Source organism: Manihot esculenta, chromosome 8 (genome assembly GCF_001659605.2).
Source record: "Manihot esculenta cultivar AM560-2 chromosome 8, M.esculenta_v8, whole genome shotgun sequence".
Taxonomy (NCBI): domain Eukaryota; kingdom Viridiplantae; phylum Streptophyta; class Magnoliopsida; order Malpighiales; family Euphorbiaceae; genus Manihot; species Manihot esculenta.
The window spans coordinates 38,220,299-38,232,675 of record NC_035168.2 but is presented as its reverse complement, the minus strand read 5'-3'; the positions used below and the strand labels follow the sequence as shown (position 1 = coordinate 38,232,675).

Sequence of the window (12,377 nt, the reverse complement as noted above, 5' to 3'; positions counted from 1 at the left end):
ATAGGTAATTTTGGTACTCAGCAATTTTTTTTTAATCGGAAATGGAGAGTGAAAATTTGAATCTGATCCTTCCAACAGTTATATATAGCCAAGCTCAACTAGTACTTGCAATCTTAATACGGTGGCTTAGCATAGCAACTTTTCTAATTTCAACAACATCGTACAATTTTTTTCTACAGAAAAAAAAATCCATTGTTTTCACTATGACCTCTTCTCATGACTAAGTATAAGCAAGGGGATTTTAATTTTTTTACTTAGTCAATATTTATTTGTCAAATTATAAAGAATTCATATATTCTATTAATATTTTATATGTAGTTTGGTAATGGGCAGGTAAATGGTACATAGAATCAGCTATAATTAAACTTGGAATTAAGCAACAAATGCTTAGCTTCGGCTGTTCGAATGTGTTTATCTCTATGATAATATAGACTGCGGCTATTATAAACTATTTAATTACTAAATATTAAATAATAAATATTTACGGTTAAATTCGTAAGAATTTTTTTATCACAAATTCATATATGAATTTTTAATTTGATGGTATAATTTGTTTAAGATATTTTATCACAAATTCAGATATAAATATTTAATTTGATGGTATAATTTGTTTAAGATCCATGCATTATCATTTGGTTGTTCATCCTGTCTATATCTTTTAATTAGTCCATTAATTGATTAGACTGTCTGAATTTTCCTATGCATTCCAACCATATATACAACTAATACCACACATACACATGTCGATTCTCAAATGAGATAAAGATGATGTTTGAACCATTTAGTCATAGATATATATATCTGATAAGCGATTGTCGAAACCGTAAAAAATAAACCTATTAAACAATCAACAATAAACTTGTAGATAGTAGCAATAGGGTCGAACCACAGAGAATTGACACCAATGATTTTCCTAATAATGACTAGGTCAAGTAAATAACAAGTAAATAAAACAGGGGGGTTTGAGTTGATGAATTAAAACTAAATAGCAAAAGAAAGCAATAATTTAAAGATGAGTAAATCAATAAGAGAAAAGCTTCTAGTTGAAGTATGGATCTTATTTCAGATTGTTTAGAATTGATCATTGATTCTTTAACTCTCCTATTTATTTCAATAAATTAGTTTTGGATGTAGAAGACGCTTCTCACAATCCAAATTCCTCCTTAGTTCTAGTTTGATTAGGAAACGTTCGCTAATCAAACACTAGTTAACAAGTTGCCAAATAACGTCCTTGGGGCATTATAGCATCGAACAACTGTTAACTGCATTAAGACTTAGAGAAACCTAATTCTAACCTTGCCAACCGCGTGGTCAAGTTTAGATCATGCAACTTGATTAAATGTGAGTTTAAACAATTTAAGCAATTACGGACCTAAATCATTCAAACAATTTATCACTTAAGCAATTTAAAAGCAATGGGCTCTTATTGATTCTAAAAGCAAAGTAATAATTATGGAAAAGATCAGATTGCATAAATATTGAAATAAACAAGAGTTCAACAATGGAGTATTAAATCTCCCAATTCATCACAAAATCTGAAATTCACCAACTTCAACTAGAAAGAAAGTGTTTAGCTACTCATGGTGGACATAATACACAAAAGATGAAAAGAAAAGAAAAAAGGAAGAGCTGCAGAGTTTCTGGCGAGAGGAAGAGGAGGCTCAATAGCTAATCCAATGATGCCTTTGCTGGTTTGGAGGCTCTCCTTTTATAGCTGCAGAATTTCATCCATCTAGGGTTTCAAAATCCCTTTTTGATTTGGTGTTTGACTCCTCTTATGATGTTGAATTTAATTGTAATTGGAATTCCTTGGATAAGAAGCTCTTTTGTGGCTCTTGGTTTTATGTTGGTAGTGATTGGGTTGGATTTGGACTTCTGAAAATTCGGATTTCTATTTTCTGCCCAATTTCCCGCTCTTCTGTCAGTTTCTGATGTCAAAGTGATTTGCCTGGTGATTTGAGTGTTTTGGGCAAATCACTGACCCAATCACTTTTCTGTGAGTCAGTCCTCTCTGCCTCTGCGAGTGATTTGCCCAGTTTCTTCGAGTGTCTTGGGCAAATCACTGCCCATATCACTTCTGCTTGTTGCCTCCAGGTTTCTGCTTCAGCTTGATCTGGGCAGATCACTGGGCAAATCACTGACCCAATCACTTTTCTGTCAATTTTCTGCACTTTTTCTCCAATTTTCCAAATTCTTCCTTTTCTGTAAAAACAAGATAAAAACCATAAATTAACCAAAAAATGTGTAAATAAACAATAATAATTATGATAAAAATGTGGCTAAATTGTGCTTGATCAAATACCCCCACACCTAGCTTTTTGCTTGTCCTCAAGCAATAAATAACTTAGTCAATCAAGCTCCTTTTTCTTTTGAGCCTAAGTACCACTTAATCAGCCCCCCCTAGACTCCTAAATTGAAGTATCACAGTATAGAATACATGCACTAAGGTCATCCTCTCCTTTCCTTGTTTCCTTTCACCTACCATGGTCAAGAGAAAGGTTTTTGACTCAGTCATGCTTATTCCTTTATGTTAGGTTTAATGCAACCCCTAGGAGTGACTTGCCACCTTCTCTCTTTCTCCTTTTTATTTAATTTTTATTTTTATTTTCAGCAGCACTTATTCTTATCCTTGCCTGAAAAAGTCACTAACCTTTTTACGCGATTGTGTACATGGGTGATACACCCCCGGTTACTCAGTTAGTCACTCGTTCAAGTGGCTACTAGCTCTGTTCATAGTCTAGACCATCGAAACTTATTTGCTTGAAAAAGTTACTGACCTTTTTACGCGATTGTGTACATGGGTGATACACCCCCGGTTACTCAGTCAGTCACTTCTCCAAGTGGCTATTAGGCTCAGTTCATAGTCTTAGACCATTGGAACAGGTTTACGATTTGTGCTTTATGCTGGTTTTTCATGGTAGTTTGGGCAAATCAGCTCTTAGGGAGTTACACTAACTTTGTGTTTGCATGTATTTGTATTTTTATTTCCCCTGACCTTAGCAAATTTGAGGATTCAATTCAAGAGAAAAACTCCCTAAGTGAAGGTAACATACTGTGAATGATTCAATTTAAGCTTAAAGGGGTGGCAAATCAATGGGGTCATGAGATAAGGAAACTCTTTTAACCTTGTTATCTATGTTGAGTAGAACAAAAGCCAAGACAAAATTCTGTGTGTATGCGCAAAAAGTGAAAAAAATGTGTGAAAAAATTTTGGTGTGTGTTTATGGGGCAAAAAGATGCAAAAAGAAATAAAAAGAAAGCAAAAAGATAATGTAAACGGAAAAAATATAACCTAAACCTAATAGCAAATACCCCCACACCTATCCCAAACATTGTCCTCGATGTTTAAACATAAATATGAAAAGGGAAAATTACTTTTTAGTCCCTGAGGTTTAACGTAATTAACACTTCTGTCCCTCTATTTTGGCGACCCAACACTTAAGTCCCTCGCTTTCTCTTCCGTCCAAATTCGCAGTCCTTCCGTCCAAAATAGCCGTTTGGGACACGTGAATTGACAAAATTAACCCTCACTAAACCCAAACCCAAATACCCCTTCTTCTTCTTCTTCTTCTTCTTCTTCTTCTTCTTTCTTCTTCTTCTTCTTCTTCCTACCCTCTTTTCTGCAACTTCTTCTTCTTCTTCTTCTTCTTCTTCTTCTTCTTCTTCTTCTTCTTCTTCTTCTTCTTCTTCTTCTTCTTCTCCTTCTTCTTCTCCTTCTTCTTCTTCTTCTTCTTTCTTCTTCTTCTTCTTCTTCCTACCCTCTTTTCTGCAACTTCTTATTCTTCTTTTTCTTCTTCTTCTTCTTCTTCTTCTTCTTCTTCTTCTTCTTCTTCTTCTTCTTCTTCTTCTTCTTCTTCTTCTTCTTCTTCTCCTTCTTCTTCTCCTTCTTCTTCTTCTTCTTCTTCTTCTTCTCCTTCTTCTTCTTCTTCTTCTTCTTCTTCTTCTTCTTCTTCTTCTTCTTCTTCTTCTCCTTCTTCTTCTTCTTCTTCTTCTTCTTCTCCTTCTTCTTCTCTTCCTACCCTCTTTTCTGTAACTTCTTATTCTTCTTTTTCTTTTTCTTCTTCTTCTTCTTCTTCTTCTTCTTCTTCTTCTTCTTCTTCTTCTTCTTCTCCTCCTTCTTCTTCTTCTTCTTCTTCTTCTCCTTCTTCTTCTTCTTCTTCTTCTTCTTCTTCTTCTTCTTCTTCTTCTTCTTCTTTCTTCTGCAACGGGAGAAAGCATGAAAGAGAGAAAAAAAAAGGAATTTCACATTAAGAGAAGGGTATTTCTGGAAAAAATTATCACCTCTCACTTTTGACTCTTTGACCAAACGGTTTAAATGGACGGAAGGACTATGAATTTGGACGGAAGAGAAAGTGAGGGACTTAAGTGTTTGGTCGCCAAAATAGAGGGACAGAAGTGTTAATTACGTTAAACCTGAGGGACTAAGAAGTAATTTTCCCATATGAAAAAATTAATAAGGAGAAGGAAAGGGACTGCCTGGGATGTGGGTGATTTGAGCAGGTGATTTGGGCAAATCACTGGTCAAATCATTGTCGTGGCTGGTCTGTGGGCAGAAAATGTTGAACCAGCAGCTGCAACATGCTTTCCATGTGCTGCATCCTGTCTTGAGCCTCCACCGAATGGTCTTGAGGTGCCTTTTATGTCCTCCAAGGTCCACCCAATTGCTTTCTTGTGCTTTCTCAACAGATCAAGGAGCTTTTCCTCTTCTTCTTGGCTGAGCTGGTTAGAAATAATGACTGGTAGTGAGTTTCCAGCTCCCAAGTAGGCATATTTGAGGTGGCTGGGTAATGGTTTCAGTTCTAGTGCAGTTGCTGTTTGTGCTGATTTCTGCTGTTTGCTGTCTGATTTGGGCTGTGATTTAGGCAGATTATCTGGTGATCTGGGCAAATCACTGTCTGTGAAGTCTGTCTGCTCCAGTGATTTGGTCTGTGATTTGAGCAGATTATCTGGTGATCTGGGCAAATCACTGGGCAAATCACCCACATCCAGCAAGTTACAGCAGTCTGCTATTTTTTCTGCTTCAGTGATGTTGCTGTCCACTTCTCCTTTCCTGCAAAGACCATCATAAAGTAAATTTTCTTGATCAAAATCAAAAATTTCTTGACTTAAATCATCAATAACATCAAGGCCATAAACAGGAGAAACATCATTGGGGAATTTCATGGCATCATAAACATTAAATTTGATAACTTCCCCTTCAAACTCCATAGTCAATGTGCCATCATGCACATCAATTTTAGTTCTTGCTGTACTTAAGAATGGTCTTCCAAGTAGGATATCAGAGGTGATTTTGCCCTTGTCTTCCTCCATGTCAATAACATAAAAATCTGCTGGAAAGACTAATTGGTCCACTTGCACCAACACATCTTCTAGCACTCCCTTGGGGTAGACAACAGATCGATCAGCCAATTGGATCATAATGCTGGTGTCCTTAAGTGTACCTGCATTCAACAAGTTAAAAATAGAAAGAGGCATGACATTTATTGAAGCTCCAAGGTCACATATGGCCTTCTTTATTCCTATGTTGCCTATTTTGCATGAAATGGCAAACATTCCTCTATCCTTGCATTTGGTTGGAAGTTTCCTTTGGATGACAGCTGAAACACACTCCCCCACACTTACCTTTTCACGTTCAGCAAGTTTCCTTCGGTTGGTGCATAGCTCTTTGAGAAACTTGGCATACCTTGGAATTTGTTTTACAGCATCAAGTAGGGGAATGTTGATTTCCACCTTGCAGAGTGTCTCAAGTATCTCTTTTTCTTCTTTCTCCTTTTGGGACCTTGCAAATCTCTTTGGGAAGGGAGGAGGTACCTTGAACTTCTCTGCTGGTTGCTGTTTCTGTCTTTGACTGGATTCTGCCTTCTCTGGTGATTTGGGCAAATCACTTTCTGCCTTCTCTGGTGGTTTGGGCAGATCACTGCTGGACAGCTCAGTTTGACCAGTGATCGGGTCAGTTTCTCCTAGTGAATTGGGCAAATCACTGCCCTGATCACTTTCTGGCAGAATTTCTTCCATGCCCTGTTTTTGCAATTTTTCAGCCCTATTGTCTTGCAACTCCTTTCCACTCCTCAATGTGATGGCACTAGCATTTTGCCTTGGATTTATCTCAGTTTGGGAGGGTAGCTTCCCTTGAGATTCATATTTGCTCATTGAAGTGGCCATTTGGCTCACTTGTTTCTCAAGATTTTGCACGGTACTTGCTAAATTCTTCACAATCTCTTCAAGAGATTCATTGGAGTTCTGAGGTGCAGCTTGAGCTTGGTTCCTTTGCTGGTAGCTTGGGTATTGGTTTCCCCTTGCATAACTGAAATTTGGATGGTCCCTCCAGCCTGGATTATAAGTATTTGCATAGGGATCATACCTTCTTTGCCCATTGAAGCCTCCAACAGCATTGACTTACTGGTCCTCCTCTTAAAGGGAAGGACATAGATCAGTTGGGTGGTTGTTAGCACATATTCCACATGTCTTGGGCTGCTGAATCTGCTGGACTTGTTGGGTTTGACTCACAACAAGGCTACGGACAGCATTGGTGAGTTCAGAAAGTTGGGATGATAAAATGGAATTACTCACCTCATTTACATTCCTTGTTGGCAGCTCTTGGTCTCCAAATTGTTGAGAAGCTGCAGCCATGGAGGAAATTAAGTCCCTCATCTCTCGAGGTGATTTTTTTTCAATTGTTCCTCTACAGGCTGCGTCAATAAATTTTCTCTCTGAGGGTAGCAAACCTCCATAGAAGTACTCAATGAGAGATTGGTCAGAAATATCATGCCGAGGGCAGCTTGTGCACAACTTTTTGAACCTCTCCCAGTACTCATACAAGCCTTCAGAGTGCTTTTGCTTTATGCCACTTATTTCTCGACGGATGCCTATGGCTTTTGAGGTTGGAAAGAATTTTCTCAAGAATGCTCTTACCATATCAGCCCATGATGTGATGGATCCGGGTGGCAAGTAGAATAGCCATTCTTTGGCATAGTCTTCAAGGGAAAAAGGGAAGGCTCTAAGTTTGATATCATCTTCGGGAATACCTTGGGGTCTCATGGTTGAGCACACAACGTGGAATGCCTTCAAATGCTTGTGAGGGTCTTCATTTTCTAGGCCTCTGAATTTGGGAAGGAGATGGATCAGACCTGTCCTTAGCTCGAATGGTGCTGTCAATAGGGGATATTCAATGCATAAGGGTGCTTGATCTCCTGTTGGTTTAGCTAACTCTCCGATAGTTCTTTCCCGTGGCTGAGGTGCTTGGATGGGCACGTTTCTGGCTTGATTTTCAGCTTCTACATGTGCAGCAGGTGGTTGCGCCATTGCTGGATTTTCTACCATAACCTGGAATCGGGTATTAGGTTCAAATGCAGTAGTGGCTGTAGGAGAGTCTGCTGGTGCAAAAATTTCTGCAGGAGGGGCAGATGTGACAGCAAGTGCTTCAGCTGGTGCAGAGGTAGGTGAATTTGCTGGTGCAGAAAAATCAGCAGGTATAACAACAGCTCTGTGAGATGGTGTTGCTGATGAAGATGCTTTTGAGGCTTGGTTCCTCAAATTTGCTTGCTTCCTTAAGTGCTTGGCAGTTTTCTCAATCTCAGGGTCGTAAAGAAGAGTGTCTTTACGGCCAGACCTGGTCATAAAGGGAAAATACGTTAGTTAGATCAATTCCCCGGCAACAGCGCCAATTTTTGATAAGCGGTTGTCGAAGCCGTCAAAAATAAACCTATTAAACAATCAACAATAAACTTGTAGATAGTAGCAATAGGGTCGAACCACAGAGAATTGACACCAATGATTTTCCTAATAATGACTAGGTCAAGTAAATAACAAGTAAATAAAACAGGGGGGTTTGAGTTGATGAATTAAAACTAAATAGCAAAAGAAAGCAATAATTTAAAGATGAGTAAATCAATAAGAGAAAAGCTTCTAGTTGAAGTATGGATCTTATTTCAGATTGTTTAGAATTGATCATTGATTCTTTAACTCTCCTATTTATTTCAATAAATTAGTTTTGGATGTGGAAGACGCTTCTCACAATCCAAATTCCTCCTTAGTTCTAGTTTGATTAGGAAACGTTCGCTAATCAAACACTAGTTAACAAGTTGCCAAGGAACGTCCTTGGGGCATTATAGCATCGAACAACTGTTAACTGCATTAAGACTTAGAGAAACCTAATTCTAACCTTGCCAACCGCGTGGTCAAGTTTAGATCATGCAACTTGATTAAATGTGAGTTTAAACAATTTAAGCAATTACGGACCTAAATCATTCAAACAATTTATCACTTAAGCAATTTAAAAGCAATAGGCTCTTTTTGATTCTAAAAGCAAAGTAATAATTATGGAAAAGATCAGATTGCATAAATATTGAAATAAACAAGAGTTCAACAATGGAGTATTAAATCTCCCAATTCATCACAAAATCTGAAATTCACCAACTTCAACTAGAAAGAAAGTGTTTAGCCACTCATGGTGGACATAATACACAAAAGATGAAAAGAAAAGAAAAAAGGAAGAGCTGCAGAGTTTCTGGCGAGAGGAAGAGGAGGCTCAATAGCTAATTTAATGATGCCTTTGCTGGTTTGGAGGCTCTCCTTTTATAGCTGCAGAATTTCATCCATCTAGGGTTTCAAAATCCCTTTTTGATTTGGTGTTTGACTCCTCTTATGATGTTGAATTTAATTGTAATTGGAATTCCTTGGATGAGAAGCTCTTTCGTGGCTCTTGGTTTTATGTTGGTAGTGATTGGGTTGGATTTGGACTTCTGAAAATTCGGATTTCTATTTTCTGCCCAATTTCCCGCTCTTCTGTCAGTTTCTGCTGTCAAAGTGATTTGCCTGGTGATTTGAGTGTTTTGGGCAAATCACTGACCCAATCACTTTTTTGTGAGTCAGTCCTCTCTGCCTCTGCGAGTGATTTGCCCAGTTTCTTCGAGTGTCTTGGGCAAATCACTGCCCATATCACTTCTGCCTGTTGCCTCCAGGTTTCTGCTTCAGCTTGATCTGGGCAGATCACTGGGCAAATCACTGACCCAATCACTTTTCTGTCAATTTTCTGCACTTTTTCTCCAATTTTCCAAATTCTTCCTTTTCTGTAAAAACAAGATAAAAACCATAAATTAACCAAAAAATGTGTAAATAAACAATAATAATTATGATAAAAATGTGGCTAAATTGTGCTTGATCAATATCCATTTAATAAATGGAAAAAAGAAATATTGCAGAAAATTAGTGCAAGTCATTTACAGATTTATATTAATCTACATTGCCTTTTAACCCAGAAGGAGAAAAGTTTCATTTAGTGTGTTAAAATTGTGGCCTAGCGTAGAACTAATCCAAGATACTGAAAACTAATTCAAACATTAAGAGAAACAAAAGAAAGATGACCATTTCCATCAAAAGGTTACTTCTACATATAAATATATGTATATATATACTTGTGGGAGAATGATTCATTGTTGGAACATTAAGAAACAAGAAAACAATGAACGACTACTTCATCAACTGATTGTGTGCAAGGGATAACAATTGAATAATTCAGAGAATTTCACCTATAAATACTCATCTTTACATGAAAGGCTTCTCACACTTTTCACTCATATCACATAAGCTAATTAAAGATAATCTTCCCAACTTAAGAAAAAAAAAATGGAAGGAAGTCGATTCCTTGCAGCTTCTGCAGTATTAGTCTTGGCTTTGGCTTTCTCAATGGCCTCAGCCTATGATCCTAGCCCTCTCCAGGACTTCTGCGTGGCAATGAATGATCCCAAGAATGCTGGTATTTATAACCTTGTTTTTGTTTTTTCTTATTTAATATTTTGAAATCCTTTCTTGCTTTGATACATGCTAGACATTGAGAGATTCTTTAATGCAGTGTTTGTCAATGGGAAGTTCTGCAAGAATCCAAATCTCACTGTAGTTGATGATTTCTCCTTCTCTGGACTCAATATTCCTGGAAATACTGAAAATAGAGTTAGATCAAATGTCACCCTCTTGAATGTTGATAGAATACCAGGACTTAATACTCTTGGTATTTCTCTCGCTCGGTTAGACTTTGCACCCAATGGCGGCTTAAATCCTCCTCACATTCACCCTCGTGCCACAGAAATCCTAGTAGTCATCGAAGGCACGCTTTATGTTGGCTTTGTCACATCCAATCCTAATCGCCTTATCACTAAAGTCTTATATCCAGGAGATGTCTTTGTGTTCCCAATCGGTCTCATTCATTTCCAGTTCAATGTTGGAAAGAAAAATGCAGTCGCTTTTGCTGGGCTAAGCAGCCAAAACCCTGGAGTTATCACTATAGCAAATGCAGTATTCGGGTCTAATCCATCCATTAATCCTGATGTTCTAGCTAAGGCTTTCCAATTAGACAAGAATGTTGTCACCTCTCTTCAGAAGTTGTTCTGGGATAGTAATTGATTAGAGAGGCATGCGTAAAATAATTACAAAATCATTTAATTGTAATGGTGTTTACATTCCCTGTATTGCCATAAGTATTAATTAAATAAAGAAATGATTTTATTTTTTTGTGTGCAGCTTTAGTTAATTTCTCTATACATATTTTTGTAGATAGTGATTTATACTTTTGTTTTGAATTGCATATTGCATTACAAGTCAAGACTCAAGACTCTTGGAGACAATTAGACTCCCATGCATGCAAAACATTGCCCTTTCTGAACACAACCAGCCAGCCAATATAGTTTCAGTCAGGCATAAAGCTCCAAAGGGAACTCTTAAATGCAATAGTAATGTGGCTAAGGAAGAAGGAGATTCGCAGGCAACTGTAGCAGTTTTAGTAAGGAATTAATCTTATTGTTCTACCCCTTTAGCAGATAACAAAAATGCTATAATCCAAGCCACTCAATTAGCTTAAGGCATGGGGGACACTTCTACTGAAACATCCCACGTCGATTTTTCAAAAGAAGTTGAGATCGTATATATAAGCCGGTTAAAAGTTAAATTAATAATTTTGGACTACCTAAAAAATAGGTTGAACGGAATTGATGGGTCTGCAAGGAAATGACTAAGTAACCGCAATATCTAATTGTTTTATGCACTCTCAAACAGTTTCTGAAGTTGCAAAAGAGAAAGCAAGGCTAAAGCCAAGAAGATAAGGAAATGACACGCGTTCATCTTATGACTACTTTCTCTAGGCTTTAGTTGTTGAGCTGAAGATGTGAAAAATCTTGCATCAACAGATGAGTATTTATAATTAATAAGGCGATAATGGTGGATTAATCATTGTACAAGGACCTACATATTTCCTGTATTTCCAGAGAGAGAAAAAGCTTTCACCTCTTGGTTTTTCCTCCCACTTCTTATTTCAGATTTTTGTGGAGCTTTAATTTTGTTGGACTCCTCTTATCCGTAGGGCAGCTATAGCCATTCTTACCGGTGAAAGATGCTGCAATAACCATCATGCATGCTGTCCAGTAGATGGAGACATCTAGCTAAATTATTATTTTTGCCAACATGAACTACTTGCAGAGAAACTGCATTCAATTACGGGAGCAATCAGCCGGCGATGAAGATCTTCGAGGAGAAGCTGGAGCATTAGTTAAGCCTGTATGCTGAGGCTCCGAAATCCAATCGATAAAGGCTACTCTGTATAAGAATGAACATGCACACCCCATCCCAACCCCTTTTGCCCAAATCATCCATCTTTCCTGCCAAACATCACCTCAATCCAGGAATATGGTATCGACTGCTGCTTCATATTACAAGGCTACATTGGCAGTCACAACAGGATTGTCTGCTCCTTTCAACAATCTTGCTGTAATCTATAAACAACAGGTGATGGCATTGGATACTTATTTCAGCTTCCTGCTTTTTATTTATTTATTTATTTTTGTGTATTAAACAAATTGAATGCCAGCATTGTTCCATCTTGATCTTGCTTGAATTCTTGTGATGTTTATTTACTAAAACTTTTATTCATTTCATTCTCATGGCAGGGAAATTATGCAGATGCTATATCTTGCTACAATGAGGTTCTTCGTATTGATCCCTTGGCAGCTGATGGACTTGTAAACAGGGGCAACACTTACAAGGAGATTGGTAGAGTGAGTGAAGCAATTCAGGATTACATTCGTGCTATTACTATTCGGCCAAATATGGCTCAAGCTCATGCAAATTTGGCTTCAGCTTATAAAGACAGGTATTCTATTAGGATAGTCTATCCAAAATTTTATCATTATCCAATTTTTTACCTGTCTTTTTCTTCCCCCTTTTCTTTGTGGGATAGCTTGAAACTGCCATGTTTAGTTCTATGCTGTGGGGAAAGTATAAGGTTTGGATTGAACCAATAAGTTAAATCCTGTTGCTGTTGCGCTCCATAGGATATTGCTTTTCCAGCTGCGTAAACATTAATTTATATGATATGCAGTGGACATGTGGAG

General features: G+C 37.7%; 2 protein-coding genes across 2 annotated transcripts; both read left to right on the top strand.

Annotated features, from left to right (window-relative positions):
• Positions 1-9,585: 9,585 nt before the first annotated feature.
• On the top strand, positions 9,586-10,503 carry LOC110621417 (germin-like protein subfamily 1 member 7). The gene is made up of 2 exons (XM_021765697.2): positions 9,586-9,754; positions 9,851-10,503. Exons 1-2 carry the CDS (start codon positions 9,625-9,627, stop codon positions 10,396-10,398), a joined length of 678 nt encoding a protein of 225 aa, XP_021621389.1. The 5' UTR covers positions 9,586-9,624; the 3' UTR covers positions 10,399-10,503.
• A 948-nt stretch (positions 10,504-11,451) lies between these two features.
• LOC110619994 (probable UDP-N-acetylglucosamine--peptide N-acetylglucosaminyltransferase SEC) lies at positions 11,452-12,348 on the top strand. Its single transcript, XM_043959418.1, has 4 exons — positions 11,452-11,544; positions 11,704-11,772; positions 11,934-12,136; positions 12,318-12,348. The coding sequence occupies exons 1-4, from the start codon at positions 11,452-11,454 to the stop codon at positions 12,346-12,348; spliced, it is 396 nt and encodes a 131-aa protein (XP_043815353.1).
• The last annotated feature ends 29 nt before the right edge of the window (positions 12,349-12,377 follow it).

Excerpts from the sequence above, each read along its gene's own strand:
- LOC110621417 (XM_021765697.2), top strand. The coding sequence starts at position 9,625 with ATGGAAGGAAGTCGATTCCTTGCAGCTTCTGCAGTATTAGTCTTGGCT. Across the intron at positions 9,755-9,850 it reads GAATGATCCCAAGAATGCTG|TGTTTGTCAATGGGAAGTTC; the intron begins GTATTTATAACC and ends TCTTTAATGCAG.
- LOC110619994 (XM_043959418.1), top strand. The coding sequence starts at position 11,452 with ATGAACTACTTGCAGAGAAACTGCATTCAATTACGGGAGCAATCAGCC. Across the intron at positions 11,545-11,703 it reads CTGGAGCATTAGTTAAGCCT|GCTACATTGGCAGTCACAAC; the intron begins GTATGCTGAGGC and ends TCATATTACAAG. Across the intron at positions 11,773-11,933 it reads CTGTAATCTATAAACAACAG|GGAAATTATGCAGATGCTAT; the intron begins GTGATGGCATTG and ends TTCTCATGGCAG.